This window comes from Buceros rhinoceros, unplaced genomic scaffold (genome assembly GCF_000710305.1).
Source record: "Buceros rhinoceros silvestris isolate BGI_N320 unplaced genomic scaffold, ASM71030v1 scaffold5520, whole genome shotgun sequence".
NCBI classification, from domain to species: domain Eukaryota; kingdom Metazoa; phylum Chordata; class Aves; order Bucerotiformes; family Bucerotidae; genus Buceros; species Buceros rhinoceros.
The window spans coordinates 80,384-94,609 of NW_010391178.1; the positions used below are offsets into that span (position 1 = coordinate 80,384).

A 14,226-nucleotide genomic window follows, 5' to 3' on the forward strand; every position below is an offset into this window, starting at 1 on the left:
TGCAAAAATTCTTCCACACAGTGGGTTACTGGAATATGTGACAATGTCTGAGCTTCAAGGCAATGACACCACCGACTTAATACCCTCACAGTTCAAAGATGGTGCACGGTGTCTATTGGATCACATCCCGTCTCCCTCCTGACATATCTACCTGGTGTTTCTTCCAATGGAAACCAGATAGTGTGGTGGGGCACAGAATGCTGCGTGGTCTTACTTGGGGTGATTGAACTTGCTATGTGTTCTCTCAGCCCATAGTTCAGATAAAGCTTTCCAGATTCATTAAGGTATCCTTGTTGTGCTTGTATCTCACTAGGGCCCCAAATCTAACAGAAATAAACAATATCATAATAATATAATAACAATAATAGTAAGTCTCAGGTTTCTTTTAGTTTCAGTGCATTTAGTTCTTATTGGAAAAGAATCTGGAAGACTGCTGAAGTTATTCAGTTATAAGCAAGTACTAATTGCCAGCTTCTGAGCAGGACCCAGACTCAGGCCACCAAACTGTGGTACTGCTAGTACCCTCACAACTTATGGGCTGTTCCAGTTTTAGGAGGCCATTGAACATTTTCTATGACTCTAAGCTGAGATCCTTACAGCAGGTAACTTGGAGAAAGTGCACATGGAGAATTCTCTGTAACGGTGAGTGACAGCACTGTTGGGTTACAGGAGTCACCTGGGAACAATAAGGCAATCATTGTCTGATTCAGTTTCATGTTGGTGCCCTCAGCTTACACGGAAGTCCTTCAATCCCTGCTCAATATATTTTCCAGACACCAACACAGGAAACAGGTTAAGAGAGAGACAAAGTAGTCATAAATATTTTGAAAGTAGGAAATATACAGCTACATCCATAAATAAATTGGCACAATGTCAGTGACACTACAGTAACAGCAGTACTAACTTTTTCTTCTTGTTCTTTTGGCTCCATTTGCACTGCTGTACAATCTCCACTCTGGAAAATAAAGTTCTGTTTTCTTTGGTATCTCAAAAAATAGCTGATGAATACAGTTATGTAGTTTTATTGTTATGCATGATTGCTTATGCCATCTTCTTCCTTACTGGCATATATGATTATCAGCATTGTCTGGTTTTCTTATTAGTCTTATGCAGTGCAGTGTAATCTGTGCCTTTGATTCTAGGAACTCATTTCTAACTACAAAATTTCTCAGGCCATTTCAGTTTTGCACACTCAGTACTGGTCAGAAGAAATATAGAGTAAACCCTGTGAGTTCATCCTCCCATCCTTTTCTTACCAGTACCTACTACACCTGTTCTTTCAGATTTTGCGATGGATTTTCCATTACACTATTTGTTGCACATCAGAAAAAATTGAAGCCACAAATAATTTCTTTAATGGCAACTGAGATCACCCTGAAGCAAGTTTGAACTATTTTTCATATTTCCTTGCCTGAGGAGGGACTGTAAAACACTGTTAGGTTTTGACATCTAGAGGGAGTATACATTTTAAACAACGGTTGCTTATCATCTGCAAACCTGAACCACTTCTAGAAGGGGGTTTTCCACAAGTTTACTTCCTAAGACACAGTTTCTGGAATTTATTAGTCAGTCAATAATTAAATCCAAGCAAATGATTGGCTCATGTGCTAACTTGACTGTCAAGACTTCTTGTTCAATTTCCATCTTTTAAGTTCTTCGTTGAACGCACCTTTCCCAGTTACTGTCTCTATTTTTTCCAAAGTAGGTGAAGAAGTATTGGATTCCCTATTCTCTAGCCTTTTAGCATGTCTCGTTTAATAATTCCCATGAATTTCACAGAATTTATTTCATTCTCAATAGCCCAACATTCCCTATCAGTTTCCTAGGAGCCCTTCTTGGGGGTCAAGTCTATTGGGGGCCTCCATAGACCTTTAAATTTGAAAAAATTTTTTTTTGCTTTCTGTCATTGGAAAAAGACTCTCAATAGGTATTTGAAATCACATGCCTTGGCTGGTCCATTCAATCCTTTTCCCAGCCAGTTGTTTTTTCTTCCTCCTGTGTGTCAGCATTTAATTGTACTGCTTGCCTTTATTGCTACAGTATTGCTATTTTCCTTTCTCTGATGAAAGAAAGTTATGCCTTTTTTAATCATTCATAATGTCATGATCTAGATTAAGTTCGCTTATACATATTAGACTCTCAGCTGAATTTCCAAGCTTTATGCCAACCATGTCCTATCTTCCTGCTTGGTAGCCAGTTTTTGTTTTGTTTCTTTGAGGCAAAAATTACATTCAGCGGTAAATTCCACATACTCTTAATCTCATGTTTCTGATTAACATCTAAGAGTCCAATATCCAAGAGTTCAGTGCTGAAAACAAGTCTGCTGCCAGCTTATCTCAGAAGTCATCACTAGCATTTGTGTATGCCTGAAAAGCACATCTACAAAACCACTTTCATTTCTGTTGGGGCTTCTCTCTCTTTTCTCCTTAAAGCTGTTGGGTCAAACTGATGGCTAGTTCTGTAGCGCCGATATGGTATGATGCTCTTCCATGGCTTAAATTCAGCAGCACACTGACAGCCAGACCACAGAGATTGTTACCAGAATTTTCTCGATAAGTACTTCTGGATGCAGTTCTAGTGTGCATTTACATCATGTTATCTGGAATTTTAACTAGTATAACAAGTCTGGTGATCCACGACTTCTGCTTATTTAAAAGACAGATAAGCACCTCTTCAGACTGTCTTTGATTTCCTTCTAGGCATAATAGTTTTTACCTTTTTTTTATATATATACTTGCTGCAGTTCACCTCTGTGGGTGAACTTCCATTTCCTGGAAGACCTAGTTTGTGACAGTGAGGCTGCTGGTCATTTCATGTTTTCACCTCAACACTCTTTGCAAGTCCTACAGACTGCAGGTTATGTATTTGGGTACTAGATCTACCTGAATTATTCATGACAAAAGCTTCTATTCCAAAGAAAATTTTATTTCTTAGTACCATCTTTCAGTTCATTTTGAAAACCTCCAGATGTTACTTACATTTAATTTTTGTTTACAAAGTGTCCAGCTCCTGTCTCAGAATGTTGTCTCCTAATTCCTTCTATGGTTTCCATATGTTTTAAGTCTTATTTTAATTTCTTTTGTGAAAATTTTAGTTCCAGTTTTCAGTTTTGATAGAATTATTTCTGCCCACCTTTCCTGTCTCTAAAATCTGACATTTTTTTTGTTCCATATTGTTCCAGTAGCAATACTACCTTGCTCTTTTTCTCTTTTTAAAAATAGGTCCTTACCACAACTGACATTGTATTTGACCTGAGCAAAGAGGCAAAAACTCAAGCTGTTGTACTGTTCCCTTTTGGAACATTAATTGGTGATGGATATATCTCTGTTGCAGTTTTGCCCATTTAGAAAGACTCCGCAAATTCTTTTTTCTCCTTGAACACCCAAACCACTACAGAGAGAGCTCAACCCCCTTCCAGTAACATTAGATAACTATACTCTTAACTTTCTTTTTCAAGTGAGAGTCTGTGTGAAAATGCACAGGTGCATTTTAAAATTGTTTGTGTAAGCTTCATGATTCTTGTTTTACTATTTTAGTGGAAAACAACTTCTGATGTGTTTTTTCTTTTTTTGGGGGGGTTGTTAAAATTACATAAACTGTATGGCTTGACTGAGGAGAATGTTCTTGGCAGAAGAAATACATTTCCTCGTTATTTGAATGCTCATATTGTGGAAAACAAGTATCTTTCATATTTCTCAGTTTTGTAAAAGCTAGCTATACTGACTTAATTTTAAATCCTTTTCTGGACTGCAAGTGTTTAAGCTATGTTATGCACTGATACAGCCACAAAATCTTCACACAGCTTGCACACACAGTAGTCTGATGTTATTGATACATTTGCCATATTCCTGTGGAGAGCCTTTGTAGAATCACAGAATGCTTTACAGGTCATTTAGTTCAAACCTCCCTGCAGTGAGCAGGGACATCTTCAACTAGATCAGGTTACTTGGAGCCCTGTCCAGCCTGATCTTGAATGTTTCTAGGGATGTGGCATCTACCACCTCTCTGGGCAAACTCTTCAGTGTTTCACTGCACTCAGTGCAAAAACTTTCTTCATTATTATCTGATCTAAATCTCCCCTCTTCATGTTTACCCCTTGTCACTACCCCTTGTCCTGGTGCAACAGGCCTCGCTAAAAAGACAGTCCCCATTTGTTGTAGCCCAAAGGCTACAACAAGGCCTCCCTGGAGCCTTCTCTTCTCCTTCTCTTCTCTCTCTCAGCCTCTCCTCACACAGAGGTGCTCCATTCCTCTGATCATTTTTGTGGCCCTTCTCTGAAGCCTCTCCAACAGGTTCATGTCTTTCCTGTGCTGAGGGCCCCAGAGCTGGACACAGTACTCCAGCCAGGTCTTGTTAGAGCAGCAGAATCACCTCCCTTAACCTGCTGACCATGCTTTTTCGATGCAACCCAGGATATAGTTGGACTTCTGTACTACATCATTCCATCTAGCTGGCTAGCTGGAGGTATATGCTATAATTTCTTCTGTAGAAAGCTTGTTCTTTCCCTGCTTGTAGTGTGAAGAATTTTATGAAGTGCCTTGCAAAATTGTTATGGTCCTTCCCGCAAAAATGAAGGATTTGAGGATAAGATGGACCTGTGAGAAACACAAAACCTAGGGAATGCAATGTCCTTGGAAAAGACGGAAGGCACTGTGCTTCTGTACTGTAATCAAACAAGACAGATTGGGAGTGGTGCTGGTGTTGTATTGTTATGTTACATGAATAAACACATGAGAGTGAGTTATGAGTACAAGGGGAAAAAAAGGCATACTTCAGATATGAATAATTTTGTAACATATAGTCACAAATGCATTTCATATGATAGTACGCTTCAAACTCATGAGTTATAAGTTGTTTACATCTGAAAAAATTTATTTACTTCAAGGAACTGGGATAGATTACATGGAAGTAATTAGTGTCTTTCAAACATTAACCAAGTAATTTGGATATAAGGAAATGATTTTTGGTGACTGGAATGTGTATCGAGATATTGTGTGAGTAATGCCTTTCATGAAACCCCACCCTTCTGTGATAAAGAATTATATGTCAAGCTAGTTTAACAAGTCATTTCTGACTGCAACTGTTACTCAGATAATTGTCACTTTCACCAATTTTATAAAAAGAGCCAGTATATTCTCTGCTTCTCTGAGGTCTAAATCCAGCATCTCCAGTGGACACAAACATGATATCAAAGTGGTGAGAGACCATATTTGGTTTTATGAAAACATGCTCATGAAACTATTCTGGTGCTGACCAAGCCTTAATCTACAGTGTGCATTTCAGCAGCATGATGTAAGGGAGCAAGAAGAAAACGATATTTGTAGCAGAGGGCTTAGGCTCACTAGATTGGGCACCAAAGATGTTACCACACAAGGAGGTGTCTTCTTTATTTTGGGAATATTTTTGGATGTAAAATCAACCACAATTTTCTGCTGGAGCACTGTTGTGTTTTACATGTGTTACCAGAACCATGCCTATGCAAACGTTACTGGATAACATCAGTTTCAGTTGACATATGGCTATATACCTGTGTCTACTCTGCCACCAGCGCTTCAACAGAACAGAGTTAATGTAGACTGATATGATTCATGTGGTCTTTCAATGGCGGTTAATATAACCATGTGAGGTATTCCTTAGATGTAAAACTTAATGATTTTACACAATGGTATAATGATTCAATTTAATTATGCTAACAGCCTGTAGCAGAGTGCCATGAGAAAGACTAATGATATTAAAATTAAAGAAACTTCCTAACCAAAAGATAGGAATGCTATTTACAAAAGCTGGGTGACATTTTGAGACAACATTTTTAAAATTAGTGATTAGAACACTTAGAATTGTAGTAGAGGTCCTCTGAAGGGATAGTTGTGTGCTCTCAACACAGAACAGCTTTCTTTTCACAGAGGAGCATCTCGTACCTGGACTGTTCCATTTGGGACTCACTGAAGCATCCCTTCACTTAGGGGCTCATGTGTCAAATTAGCCCTATAACTTTTTGACTCCGGTGTCAGTCATCTTCTATTCTTGTTCATCTATTTAGTACAGCAGCTGTGTCCAAGCGAGAGAGAAAAGCAGAACACATTATGTTTGATGCTTGGAGTATTTAGAAAGATTATGGGGCTGAGATCCAAGTGCTTGCTCAAACTCATACAGATGGTTTGACTGTTGGTCTCTCCTGGAGCGTCCGTGCTCCTAGTCATGCGCGTCTTTGGGATTAATTAGTGTCTTTTGAAAAGTAAAGAGAATTTCCAAAATTTTCTTTATTTTTGCCTGAAATGAAACAAAAATACTTTTTAACTTTTTTTTATATTTTAAATTTTTAACTCTAAACCATACAATTTATTTCTTGCAAAGAACAAAATGGAAAGTTTTCTTAAGATCCCATTTCATTTCCTTAGAGTTCAAAAATTGAGTTTTCTTTTCTTTAAAACACACATCTCCCTGGGATGCACTTACTAGGAGCTGCACTAAGTGTCTGTGTATTCCCAGCATCCACTTGTCCTAGAGTGAAGAAAGTGGTTTGGGAGAGAGGGTCTCAATTTAATTTGACTCAGAAGGAAATGCTCTCCTGTTTTTAGTTAAAGCGTAAGAAAGTTAGATTGAAATCCAGGACTGAGGAACACGCACTGGCTGTTGTATATGGGCCATTGTAGGAAACTGAGCTGTTTGGGGGACATTGCCTAGCCAGAGGTAACATCTGTGTAAGGTTTCCACCTCAAACCTGGATTCTGTCACTGTGATTCTTCCTCACGAGGAAGTCTCCTAGTACTGACGCTGTGTGTGTTTAGGAAGCAAAAAGGGAAAAGTGAACCTAACTGCTTTATGTCTGCTAATACATTTGGTCTAGAACGAAGTGCAACATCCTTAACTGTTGCAGAATATGAATAAGATTTTAAGGCACACTTTTCAAACTTGGAGTGATTATGCAGATATTTAGTTCTTTATTTAAAGTGATAATAACTCAGGTTTTGTTTTAGTCTTTTGAGAAGATACCTCTGGCTTAACTCTAAACATATTTTTAAAACATTCCATAAAATATTTGTTAATATTTTATAGAAATAATTCTGAATATTTAGCATTATTTTCCCATATTCTTTTAAGTTAGTAGTATTTAACACATTTGTTGTCTGAGGAAATTGAAATAATTATTTCAAATAACAGAATGAATAATTCAATGTGATGGAAATTAAGAAGTAAATGACCTTTGTAGAAATTATCTTCTCAAACAAAACCCATTCCACATTCTCAGCTAAGGCAAAAGGGTCTGAATATTCTTTATGGCTTCTGGGAAGACACTGCTGCTGTAAAACTCTGAATTATTATCTGCTTTATTCTTTGAATTGTCTGACAGGAGATGAACCCATAGGATATATTGACTGTGTCTGGTTTCAATTTTGTTTTGTCTATAAAAAGTCAAAGCTTCCTATGAGTATTATCAGACAAAATAAATAAAGTAAGAGAGATAATTGTTTAATAAACTTGGAGTAACATGATTCAAGCAGAATACCCCCACAGATTTTGCCAAAGCTAATAAAACTCTTTTGCACCCTACTTATTATTTTTGAATAAGTATCAACTTTGTAAATTCTTGAGGTCGTTTTTAAAATGGGTATTGAATTCCGTGTCTTTGTACTCGTGACTGCTTTAGTAGTTTTGACTCTGTTAATCACCGTGCAGTTGGAAATGAGCTGATGTAGAACCTGGATGTCATCTAGAGTAAATATTATAAAATTACGCATTTTTTCTGTGCTTCCTGGTTCTGAGTACTTCAATGCACGCAAAAGAACAACAAAGTACTTATTTTTATTTTTTTACATAACAGTTGGACACTCTGTCCAAATTGACACAATTTACTATATAGTTATAGGCATGAAGAACCTGAAAACTCCTTTGTTTCATCCTAGTACATAAATGGGATTAAAACTGTGGGTAAGGTTCTATATTGTATCATTTCTTTATTCTGAAAACAAGTTTCATCATGCCCACAAGAAAAACCTATTCCAAATACAGTAAAAGGTATCACCTGATTATTCCTTGATAAAAAACCTACTTCACTAACAGGTTGTGATTTTTATGTCTTTTTGACTGACATATTTCATATCAAACTTTTCCAAAGTATGATCTTAATGCAATTTTCAGCAGCAAAAATATAAATGTTTTCTGGTTTTGAACAATAATATTAAACATTAAAATAATTTGTGGTAAGCCAGTACAGAGATTTGTGTTTCTTGTCTGTGGCTTGGAGTGGACAGTTAAGAAAGCATATTATGATAATGTAAGCATATTTCCCGGTTATATTCTCCCAACTTCCATAGAGTGCTAATGAGGAATATGTAGGATAACTCTGAAAACTTCTGGAATTTGCTGACCTTTCCCTATTGCATTAAGCACACTTCAGGAAACTTTAACCCTTTGGTTTCCCACTCATCCCAAAATATTATGCAAATTTAAAGGGAAAAGCAAAAAGAATATTTCTGGAATAAAACGTAAAGTTTAAAGAGATAATCCCTCTACTTGGAAACACATAATAAACAAAATGTAGAAAGCTAATGACAAAATAGTCTCTCTTAGTGAATTAAAATAAAATTTTGGTACGGTGCTTATGACCCACTGGGATTCAGAGGGACTTAAATTGTAGTTAACTACAAACTCATTCATGAAATACAGATGTTCCTTTTCCGAGTAGCTTGATAGCCGATGATGACTTGGATCACCTCATGTACTTCCTTGAGTTTAAGTACAAAATTTTGACACAAATAATTCTAGATGTATCTGCTGTAACAATACGAATGCAAAAAACAGTGAATATTTTGCAGAGTATTTACATACTGGAAAACAAATACCTAATGACAGCAATGGGTCTGGAATAGGTAACTCCTAATTATAACTTTTAAGATTTAACACTATGCCCTAAGACATTCTCAAAACAAAACTTCTCATCCATAGAAGATGACAAGCACAGACTTAGGCAAGGCTGAAGGCATATTATCACTTGGGACCCCACAGATTTGAGCAGCAGTATAAATACAAATCTTTCATTCACTAAAATTCTTGGATTTCATTACTGAATTTTCAGTGCTGAGCAATTACTGAATCAACTAATGAACAGCAAAATTAATGAGGTTTGCTTTTCTGTGGATTTTTGTCCTGTGTCCCACATAGAAATCCCATTCTTGTTATTAAAAATCTCCTGAATGCCTGTTATAGTCTAAGATCTGAGTTCCCCTTTTACATCCCTCAACTCTCTCCCAGATGTCTAAGGGTCCCCCAAGGCAATATATGCTGAGCACCTCTGCTTGACTGGCTGATCTGCTCCTGTTGATAGGCAATAGAATAGGCAACTGCTGAGCTTCTTCTTCAGCAGTTCTCCCAGCAGCAACTCATCCCAGACACCAGTTCTCCCGAAGCCTTGTTGAATTCAAGTATTCTATTCCAACTTCAAAAGTGTTCAGAAAGTATTGCACAAAAATAAAGGACACATGGGCATAACAATTGCACAAGCTTGTTTCCTTAAATTTTCTGATTGAAGAAGAGGAAAAAAAATGTTGTATTTGAAGATAAAAATAGGAAATGTACTTTGAAAGCTAAAGATCTTGAAGGCAAATCAAAGCAGCTGGCACAACCATATTCTTTGCCAGCCGTGGAGTTGGGAATGGAAATGAAAAGCTGAACTGTGTTTTTCATCTTTTTTTGGCTAATAAAGTGTCATTCTCTTCTGCACATAAAAGCTTACATAGCTTGTCAAAGTGGCAGTGCTCTTGAGGCAGCAACAGCCTAAATAAGCTATAAACAAGGAAAGATGTGCAGTTATTAAGTCAGCCAAAGTATCTGGAAAAAACTAGCAAGCATGCAAGTCTTTCTTCAGGTCTGAAATGAGGCAGTAAGCTGCAGACTAAATACAGGTTGGAAAGAGTTGAATTTGGCATAATAAAATTATACTTGAAGAAATTGTTCCCAACTCTGTGCTTAAGAAAAATATACTGCTCCTCTCTGGTTTAGATCTATGTAAGGTTTGAGTGCCTGTTTGTTTGTTTATTTCTTTTTCCATCCATATTAGGTGTTTAATAAAATACACTACTTCTCCTTAGGAACATTCCTTGCTTCAGAGATATGTTTTGCATTACACTTGCTTTGGTTTTCTTTTCATAAGAGCAAGCAGTTTGTCTAAAAAGAAGTTGCTCCTGACAAGAAACCAAAAAAAAAAAAATCATTCGTAGTCTAGGCATTTCTAAACTGAGTTTCAGTATTGTAGCTCCTTATAATAGGATTCAATTTTTTGTAACTAATGTGTGGGTTTCCTCATAATTTTTTATATTCCTTTTTGTATTCATTCTGTTCCCTTTTGCTGCAACTTCATTTCCTCTGGTCAAGAGACCAAACCACTTAGTGACAGATTTTCATCTTAGCATAATAACATGCATGTAGAGAGCAAAGGAAGTGTAAATGTGAAGAAAAATAATTATTATTTAAGAATAATTATATATGGTGTCTGGAGTTCATATAGAACACATAAAGGGAACATGAAATTTTAAAAAACCCACAAGTATTACATCCTGAATAGGGCATAATCTAAATAAGATAAGACAAATATAATGGCATAGAGACACAGTTCAAAGGGAAGTCCCCTCAGCTTGCCAGCACTGGGAAAAAGGGAGATAAGATTTCCTGAAAAATCTTGTTTAAGGGGACACAGCTGATAAGAATATATCTTCTAAGAATAAGAAACTATGTAGACTACAAAGAAACATTCTTTGGCTGGTAGATAAGCACCTATGCTCCAACTTTTGTCTTCTGGACTTTAGGGAGGAAAACTGCCTGTTAGATAGTCATTGCAGAGCAAATTTTCCCTTCCTCTGAGACAATGGTGAAAGACCAATGGTGAAAGAGGATGTCAGAAGCAAACCACTGGCTGCTCTGGTATGACACTGCCAAAGCTGCTACAACAGGGGAGACCGTGTGTGACAGTCATAGACAAGGCAAGGAGATGGATAGATCAAAGGAACAGGTCAAAACCAGTGAAAAATACAGAAAGGTATGTCAGCGGTAGACAGGGCTTATGCAGGTGAGGAACATGCTTTTGTGTTTTAGGAAGTATGTATGAAGCCAAATGCATGTGTCAATGCAATGAAAGCAGTAGGTGGGAGATTCAGAGGCATCATAATGGGAAAGCTTGAAGAGCAGGAGCTCACAGTGGAAGGCAGATGTGGTCAAAGCAAGATATCACTAGTATTAGCTACAACCAGTGTTTACAGGGATTTACACAGGAAAGCATCGACTTGAGAAAGAGGGTATAATGAAATAATGTGCTGGAAAGGAAAAGCCAGCTAATAGTATCCTCGCATATTTCCGTTTGTCTTCTCTGAGGCTCACCACAGACTACTGAATTTCAATTCTTGCAGACTAAACACTTTGTCCATGGATATCACTTGATGGTTTCCGAGCCAAAAGGCAAACATCTTTATTGGAAACATAAGCTGGGTTACTCAGCTCGGTGTAGCCACACATGGTATGTCTTCCCAGTCTATAGTATCAGTGAGCACCAAATATCTGCTCAGGTAGGCTAGTTAAAACTAAAATGACTTCTGAGCAAAATGCTTTCTAATGTAATTCTCTGTAGGAACAACAACGAAAAATCCCTCCATTTTATATTTTTTTATCCACTCGTAAACTTTTAAGCTTCTTTATTTTTTAATTAAGTATCTTTAAAAGTTTGCAGCTGGTATACCTATGCATTGCCTGAGCTGCGCTGCAGCTTCATTCAGCTGCCACTTGGTCTCTGGGGATGCAGGATTTCATCCTCAATAGATCGAACTAGTCCGGGCTGAAGCCAGGGCAATGCAATAGAGAACAGAAGAGAGAGAGATGTCCTTTCAGTGTTTCCATCTCACATTAGGAGTGACTGAAATGTCATAAAGATAAGATCAATTTCTGGCCAATGAGTCTCATAGACACATTTCCCATTACATGATTTCTAGTTCAAAGGAAGTCTCTTAATTTTAACCCCTTTAAAATATGTGTTTTCTGGAAATGTTCAAACTTATTCTTGAAAATTACACTGACTCAATCAATGGCAAATCACATGGTTTAATTTTTGATCTGAAATTGAAAGCAAATGTCTGTTACATACCATGATGGGGAGTGCAGTGGGAACGTATCTTCCTATAATGAATAATAAAGGAAAAAATTTGAGATTGGATTCAGCCTAATCTATTCCAAAACCAAGATTGTTTTATTGTTAATTTCTTTCCTGTATCTGGCAGTTGCAGCTTAGTAAGAGGCTATGAGTAACAGTGTGTATCATAGGAAAGAAAATAATCCAATATTTCATTTAATTTAATCAAGATATTTCCACAAGTGTCTTCTAAAACGCTCCCTGCACATCACTGTAAGCAAATCAGGAGATTTCCAGTTCATTAATTTAATCAGGATATTTTCACAAGTGTATTCTAAAATGCTCCCTGCACATCACTGTAAGTAAATCAGGAGATTTCCTGTTCACATATTTCCCATCATAAGAAATATGAGTAAGCACAGTCATGTTGAAATAGTTCTTCACAAGTAAATATTACAGAGAATATTAAAGAACAAAAACGGAGGTAAGAGTTCTTAGGTATGAACTAATAGTTTATAATGAAAAATAATTTTAATATCTAGTAAATTAAACTAATTACATTTAATAAAATCTTAAATTTAATGTAGTAAAATATTCACTAAAATTTATACAACTTTAATACCTGGGAGATGCACAAAAATACAGTATGAGTGTAGGAATACATTTTGAAAACTGGTATGCTTTTATTGTTATTTTTCCATGTTTGAAAATTGATAGTTTGCTTAACTGGAAATAAGATCATCCGAATATATGAAATGTGAGGAGAGGTAGGTTCCTTTAATATTCTACTGCTGTTTATTTTTCATTCTTAGAAAATAAAATTACAGTACCCTCTCCTGTGTTTTGGATGCTCTATAGGAATACTCCTAACTTTTTAAGTTAAAGATTTCAAAGCATCAGAACATATATAAGTATCTTATTTCATCTCAGCAGGGTGAGAAAAAAAATAACTTTGTAGTAACCAACATAAGCTTTAGTGATCCAAGAATGAAATAAATAAATGTTACTGCTGAGGATCACTCACAGACACTGCTCTGTCCAGAAGGTCTAATATGCAGAAGGGGATTTTAAACTAAAAACATCTCTCCTTCAGTTATGGCAGACACTTGACAGCAAAGAACTGCCCCGTTCTTTAGAGATTAAGGCATGACCTACCATCCACAGCTAACTTAAATTCAGTGTACAATCTAGGCTGATTTAAAATCTTTTTATACTTCCATAGTGTATAGCAGAATTCTGTTTTGGCTTAATTGATTTAATAATAGCTAGGTTTAACACCATATGAAATGTATTATAGAATATGACTATGCCAGTACTCTCACTGAAGGATGTTCAAATCCAGCATCATACTTCGAATATCAAGTAACTGGAAAGTGATTTTTTAACTGATAAGCTCAAGTGCTCTTTCAAATATCAGTTGAACCGTATGACACTCCTACAGGGTATGTATTAATAGACTCGTTGTAGAGACAAACAGGAGCACAGAAAGCTATGACCAGTAATTAGAATGTACAGTAAAATATAATAACGGTTTTATTATTGTATAAAGGTTCTAGCAATTAAAATAATTACATCTAGTTATTTTGCCAACTTTTTTCTAGGGTTTTGGTAGCCCATCAGGTGAACATTGGCTGGGAAATGAATTTATCTTTGCAATAACAAGTCAGAGGCAATATTCTCTAAGAATTGAATTAATGGACTGGGAAGGAAACCAGGCATATTCACAGTATGACAGATTTCACATAGGAAATGAAAAGCAGAATTACAGGTAAGAATCTACTGAAATTCTTTTGGCTCTGCTGAGTGATAAATATTGTTCATTGTTCACTTATTGAATATGAGAAAAGATGATAATATGATAGCGATTTTCATTGGAAGTGGATAAAGAGGGTGAAAATAAAGCAGAAATCCGATTTCTCACTAATGGAAGGTTAGAGTGAACCTAACAGATATGAGAACAAGGGATGATCTATTAGTTATGCTGGCTGGTAGAACTGCTAAAAATTATATAACTTTTAGCATAATCAGAACTCAAACCTGATTGAGTAGAAAAAGGATAGAGATTCTTCATTACAACTTGATAGTTTTCTTCCTCAGAAGAGTAAAACTGAAAC

General features: G+C 36.4%; 1 protein-coding gene across 1 annotated transcript in view; it reads left to right on the forward strand.

The window, feature by feature from the left end:
* The window catches only part of ANGPT1 (angiopoietin 1), a gene marked incomplete at its 3' end in the record, with an annotated part of 49,473 nt that extends 35,593 nt beyond the window's left edge, over positions 1-13,880 (forward strand). Inside the window, exon 7 of the mRNA XM_010140444.1 lies at positions 13,714-13,880. Coding sequence (XP_010138746.1) covers positions 13,714-13,880 — 167 coding nt within the window. The remainder of the gene's footprint in view (positions 1-13,713) is intronic.
* Between the last annotated feature and the right edge of the window lie 346 nt (positions 13,881-14,226).